General features: G+C 41.7%; 1 protein-coding gene across 1 annotated transcript in view; it reads right to left on the bottom strand.

Annotated features, from left to right (window-relative positions):
* Positions 1-2910: 2910 nt before the first annotated feature.
* Positions 2911-7500, bottom strand: part of LOC127929801 (zinc finger CCCH domain-containing protein 13-like) — a gene marked incomplete at its 5' end in the record, with an annotated part of 10806 nt that continues 6216 nt past the window's right edge. Inside the window, one exon of the mRNA XM_052518229.1 lies at positions 2911-3125. Within this exon, the coding sequence (XP_052374189.1) occupies positions 2911-3125 (215 nt within the window). The remainder of the gene's footprint in view (positions 3126-7500) is intronic.

Below are 7500 nucleotides of genomic sequence, written 5' to 3'. Positions count from 1 at the left end.
AAAACAGGAGAGGCCTCCACTTTTCCAGCACCATCTCCACTTCGACATTTCAACAGCATCAAATCACCTATGTGACCTAACCACTACGCTTAGTCTAATCCAGTGACAACGTAAGCTAAATATCATGTGGCTGTTCATGGTATGTGTGGTATGTGTGGTGTGTGTGTGTGTGTGTGTGTGTGTGTGTGTGTGTGTGTGTGTGTGTGTGTGTGTGTGAGTAAGTAAGTAGAACAAAACATGTTGACTCACCCTACTTGTATAAAAACACCAATGCCATTCTCCTCTCTTTCATGTTGATGAAATGGTCTATCATACAGTACACAGTACACACACAATTTGAATTTCCCTTTTAAAGTTTTTTTGGTCAATGACATTTGGCTTGATGTGATGTGATTGGTGTGAAGCCAAATCCAAACTGGTTTCATTTGACACTTTTTTTGGGGTGCGCCAGAACTATTCAAAGTTGAGCTCGCTGAGTTTAGCTCAATGCTGATTTGGCTATTGTATCATTTTTTATTAAGGGAGGTCAAATGCTCCTGTCTTACATTATGGGTGGCAACAATACGTTACTCTTCTTGACCAGACAGCATCAGATAGATGGACTACACATACAGAGACAGAGGGGCACTGTTTCCGGTGAGACACATTCATCCTCTTGCAAACTGAAAGAAAATTATGAAATCATTATTTTGTATATTTTTGTATTTTTTGTATTGGTCAATGTTTTGGGGAAGCCTGGCTTCCCTTCACATCCAGGAATACACGCCACTGAGTTTTGGTCATAGATTAGATGGGAAGTTGTCTGATATCTTTATCGTTGTGCATCAGAAGGTCCCAGTTGAGAGCTGAAAATCGTTAAAGACATCCGCTTTCAAAAGTCTTGAAACATGATAACCAGAAAGCAGCACCTCAGACCTGAACGTTCCATACCAGTTAATCAGGATAGAGAGTTGTCCAAACACAAGCATTTCGCTACACCTGCAATAACATCTGCTAAATACGTGTGTGTGACAAATAAAAATGGATTTTATTTTATTTGAATGGTATTTTCAGAACAGCTCTGAATATAAAAACACAGCAAGGCGATTGGTCTGACTGGTAATGGTCTTTGGTGCTTTGTCTGTGTGTATGTGATTGTGTTAAATCATGTTGATTCATGAGGGAGCCTCAGACTGTTTCCATTGCTTTGTCATACGAGTCTTTTAATTTGAGTTTCTCTGATGGATACCAGTAATTTATGCTGATTAGAAATAAAGAATCACATTTTCCTGTATCCCTACCTCTTTTGTCCTCATCCCCCCCATCCAAACAGAGAGAACGGTCAAGTATTTGTAATGTGACCACAGACCCCTATGGGCAGAAATGTATGTCGGTCATTTGAACTGTGGTTATGTGTGCGATATACATCAGGCTTGTTAATGAAATTTGTCACCAGGAGGATCTCTCTCTCTCTCTCTCTCTCTCTCTCTCTCTCTCTCTCTCTCTCTCTCTCTCTCTCTCTCTCTCTTTCTTTCTGTCACTCTCTGTTGCTTTCTCTTTTTGTGCCTTCCTCTCTCTCTCTCTCTCTCTCTCTCTCTCTCTCTCTCTCTCTCTCTCTCTCTCTCTCTCTCTCTCTCTCTCTCTCTCTCTCTCCCTCCCTCCCCCTCCCTCCCTCCTCCCTCCCTCCCTCCCTCCCTCCCTCTCCTTTGACACTTAATTGTGTGATGTGCCAGAATGACCTTTCTAACCTCAGCTCAACACTCAGATAATGTAATTGTTGGTTTTAGCCAAACATACAAGACACACTGATGTAAGTGTTTTGTCTTCAAACACATACAGTAGTTGTACTGGAACATTTCTGTGTTCCTCAAACACGTCATTTTCATGTCACTGAAGCAAACATGTACTATTCATGTCACTAGTGTTCCATAGAAGTTCTATTGTAGTGAGTCTGTACTACATTCTAGGTCAGACTGCCAGTGGCACAGTGCAGTAGCTACCTGGTGTCAGTGAGACCTGGAGTAGTGCAGTCACTCCCCTCTCTCGTCAGTGCAGTCACTCCCCTCTCTCGTCAGTGCAGTCACTCCCCTCTCTCGTCAGTGCAGTCACTCCCCTCTCTCGTCAGTGCAGTCACTCCCCTCTCTCGTCAGTGCAGTGCTGGAGTAACATGTGGAACACTGTCTGCTGCTGTCCTCTCCAGTGTATTAGTATGTGTGTGCATGTGTGTGTGCGCGTGTGTGTGACACTGACTGACAGGTGTCAGGGCTGTGATGGTTCCTGCTCGCCACTGTGAGTGAGATGTGGTGGGACAGAGAGAGATGGAGGGATGGGGAGAAGGAAGGAGAGAGTGATGGGGCTAAGGAAGGAGAGAGGGATGGGGCTAAGGAAGGAGAGAGGAATGGGGCTAAGGAAGGAGAGAGGGATGCGTGAGAGAGTCTTCCCCCGCACTCAGGGTTTGCTGCTCGTGACACACACCCTCTCCCCTGTATTGTCTGTCAGCATCAGTAGATAACTGACTAAGGAACTGTTCAACTTCAGACAGGACCAGACAGCAAGTGTTTGTCTGTCCGTGTTGAATATAACTGAGATTCCTCTTATGTAAAAAGTTTCAGATTTTTTTTTGATGTCAGACAAATTTTGACTGTTTAACTTTAAAACATTCCACATGCCGTAATATTTTACAACCAAAATGATCGTACTCACACAGATTCAGCTGGGTCGCAGCTCTCAGCAACATCCCGCAGACATCATCCTCACACTGTCACAGTAACTATACAGTACCTGACTGTTTTCCAACAACTTGATTTCACAAATGGAGGACCAGCATCTGCTTTCCCACAGCTTAACATATGGCTGCCATGGCCTCTTGGATGAGCTGAAGCAGGTAACGGAGGAAGGGGGGCAGGGGTTGAGGATGGCAGGGGGAGGCCCCTAGGGGATCCTGAACTGAGGGCCTGGCCCTGGGGGACTCTTTTGGGATGCTCTGCTGTGGGGGTTCATGCCGTCCCCGGCCAGATGAACCCGCATACGTAATGAGGACAGAGGGGAAGAGAAAAAGGAGAAAAGCGGGGAACGAGGCATAGAGAAAGGAACCATGACAGATCCGTTCAGAGAACATGAATGTGCTGCTGTTGTCTCTGGGCTGTCTGGGAGAAAACATTTTTGGGAGTGTTTCGCAGAGAGTGTTTGGGGTTTTAAAGTACTGTGTCATTAACATACATTCTTGAGAACCTGTTTATGATTTTATAAGGTTTTCTTTGCCAAGCACTCTGCTAATATTCTCAGTGTGATTTCAATGCTGGGTTGTTTTTCTCCTCTCTCCTTGGTTATGTTACTCCTGTTGATTTGAGTGTCCCCTTTCTCCACACTCCCCCCTCCTCTCTCCCCCTCTCTCCCCTTGTCTCTCTCCCCTGGCGGTGTTGGCGGTGATCAGAGTGTGACAGGCAGTCCTGGGGGAGCCCTGAGGACTGTTTACAGCTCTTTTGGTGTTAATGCTTCCTGTCTGCTCCTATTTCCTCCTTACCACACCTGCCTCCCTCTACCTGGAACCAAAAATGGTTCTACCTGGAACCAAATTGTCACACCCTGACCATAGTTTGCTTTGTATGTTTCTATGTTTTGTTTGGTCAGGGTGTGATCTGAGTGGGCATTCTATGTTGTGTGTCTAGTTTGTCTGTTTCTGTGTTTGGCCTGGTATGGTTCTCAATCAGAGGCAGGTGTTAGTCATTGTCTCTGATTGGGAACCATATTTAGGTAGCCTGTTTGATGTTGGGTTTTGTGGGTGATTGTCTCCTGTGTCAGTGTTTGTACCACACTGTTTGTACCACACGGGACAGGTTTCGGGTTTTCACATTTATTGTTTTTGTAGTTTATTCATGTATAGTTTTCTTATTAAAAACAAACATGAATTTCAACCAGGCTGCATTTTGGTCCTTCACAAGACGAATCCCTTTACACAAATATGGTTCTCCTAAGGGGACAGCAGAAGAATCCTTTTGGAATATCCTTTTTTCTAAGAGTGTACAATAAATATACCACTACAATACCTATACCACTACAATACCTATACCACCACAGTACCTATACCACGACAATACCTATACCACTACAGTACCTATACCACTACAATACCTATACCACTACAATACCTATACCACCACAGTACCTATACCACGACAATACCTATACCACTAAAATACCTATACCACTACAATACCTATACCACGACAATACCTATACCACTAAAATACCTATACCACTACAATACCTATACCACTACAATACCTATACCACTACAATACCTATACCACTACAATACCTATACCACTACAATACCTTTACCACGACAATACCTATACCACTAAAATACCTATACCACTAAAATACCTATACCACTACAGTACCTATACCACGACAATACCTATACCACTAAAATACCTATACCACTACAATACCTATACCACTACAATACCTATACCACTAAAATACCTATACCACTACAGTACCTATACCACTACAATACCTATACCACTACAGTACAACCACCCCCCCCCCTCTAAGGTGCGGACTCCCGGACGCACCTCAAAACCATAGGGAGGGTCCGGGTGGGCGTCTGTCCATGGTGGCGGTTCCGGCTCGGGACATGGACCCCACTCCATTAATGTCCTAGTTCCTCCCCTTCGCGTCCTGGGATAATCCACCCTCGCCGCCGACCATGGCCTAATAGTCCTCACCCAGAACCCCACAGAACTGAGGAGCAGCTCGTGACTGAGGGGCATCTCGGGACTGAGGGACAGCTCGGGACTGAGGGGCAGCTCGGGACTGAGGGGAAGCTCGGGACTGAGGGGCAGCTCGGGACTGAGGGGAAGCTCGGGGCTGAGGGGCAGCTCGGGGGGGGCAGCTACCTAAATACGGTTCCCAATCAGAGACAACGAGAATCACCTCACTCTTATTGAGAACCGCCTCCGGCAGCCAAGCCCATACAACACCCCTACTCAGCTGCAATCCCAATAAATCAAAAACCCCAATACAATACAATACCTATACCACTACAGTACCTATACCACTGTAATACCTATACCACTAAAATACCTATACCACTACAATACCTATACCATTACAATACCTACACCTCTACAATACCTATACCACTACAATACCTATACCACTACAATACCTATACCACTACAATACCTATACCACTACAATACCTATACCACTACAGTACCTATACCACTACAATAACTATACCACTACAATACCTATACCACTACAATACCTATACCTCTACAATACCTATACCACTGTAATACCTATACCACTACAATACCTATACCACTACAATACCTATACCACAGCAATACATATACCACTACAATACCTATACCTATACCACTACAATACCTATACCACTACAGTACCTATACCATTACAATACCTACACCTGTACAATACCTATACCACTACAATACCTATACCACTACAATACCTATACCACTACAATACCTATACCACTACAATACCTATACCTCTACAATACCTATACCACTATAATACCTATACCACTACAGTACCAATACCTCTACAATACCTATACCACAGCAATACATATACCACTACAATACCTATACCTATACCACTACAATACCTATACTACAACAATACATATACCACTACAATACCTATACCACTACAGTACCTTTACCACTACAGTACCTATACCATTAAAATATTAATATTAATAATATTAATTAATAATTAATTAATATTAATAATACCATTAAAATACCTAAACCTCTACAATACCTATACCACTACAATACCTATACCACTACAATACCTATACCACTACAATACCTATACCTCTACAATACCTATACCACTGTAATACCTATACCACTACAATACCTATACCACTACAATACCTATACCACAGCAATACATATACCACTACAATACCTATACCACTACAATACCTATACCACTACAGTACCTATACCATTACAATACCTACACCTGTCAATGCCTATACCACTGCAATACCTATACCACTGCAATGCCTATACCACTACAATACCTATACCACTACAATACCTATACCTCTACAATACCTATACCACTATAATACCTATACCACTACAGTACCAATACCTCTACAATACCTATACCACAGCAATACATATACCACTACAATACCTATACCTATACCACTACAATACCTATACTACAACAATACATATACCACTACAATACCTATACCACTACAGTACCTTTACCACTACAGTACCTATACCATTAAAATATTAATATTAATAATATTAATTAATAATTAATTAATATTAATAATACCATTAAAATACCTAAACCTCTACAATACCTATACCACTACAATACCTATACCACTACAATACCTATACCACTACAATACCTATACCACTACAATACATTTCCACTAAAATGCCTATACCACTACAATACCTATACCACAGCAATACCTATACCACAGCAATACATATACCACTACAATACCTATACCACTACAATACCTATACCACTACAGTACCTATACCATTACAATATCTACACATCTACAATACCCCTACCACTACAATAACTATACTACTACAATACCTATACCACTACAATACCTATACCACTACAATACCTATACCTCTACAATACCTATACCACTGTAATACCTATACCACTACAATACCTATACCACTACAATACCTATACCACAGCAATACATATACCACTGCAATACCTATACCTATACCACTACAATACCTATACCACTACAGTACCTATACCATTACAATACCTACACCTCTACAATACCTATACCTCTACAATACCTATACCACTACAATACCTATACCACTACAATACCTATACCTCTACAATACCTACACCACCACAGTACAAATACCTCTACAATACCTATACCACAGCAATACATATACGACTACAATACCTATACCTATACCACTACAATACCTATACCACGACAGTATCTATACCACTACAATACCTATACCTCTACAATACCTATACCACTACAATACCTATATCACTACAATACCTTTTCCAGTACAATACCTATACCACTACAATACCTATACCACTACAGTACCTATACCACAACAATACCTATACCACTACAATACCTATACCACTACATTACCTATACCACTACAATACCTATACCACTATAATACCTATACCACTACAATACCTATACCACAGCAATACCTATACCACTATAATACCTATACCACAACAATACATATACCCCTACAGTACTTATACCACTATAATACCTATACAACTACAATACCTATACCACTACAATACCTATACCACTATAATACCACGACCAAAGTGTAAAACCCAGACTGAGATGTTCATTGAATTTACCCATTGGCTCCCAACACCCAGACATTAATGGGTTAATAAACACTGTAGGCACCAGGAATAAGATGTGTAATGACTGCTCATTACCTTGTTAGTATGAAAACA

Source organism: Oncorhynchus keta, chromosome 4, assembly GCF_023373465.1.
Source record: "Oncorhynchus keta strain PuntledgeMale-10-30-2019 chromosome 4, Oket_V2, whole genome shotgun sequence".
Lineage (NCBI taxonomy): Eukaryota > Metazoa > Chordata > Actinopteri > Salmoniformes > Salmonidae > Oncorhynchus > Oncorhynchus keta.
Note: the sequence above shows the minus strand (reverse complement) of the source record. Positions and strands in the feature narration are given on the sequence as shown.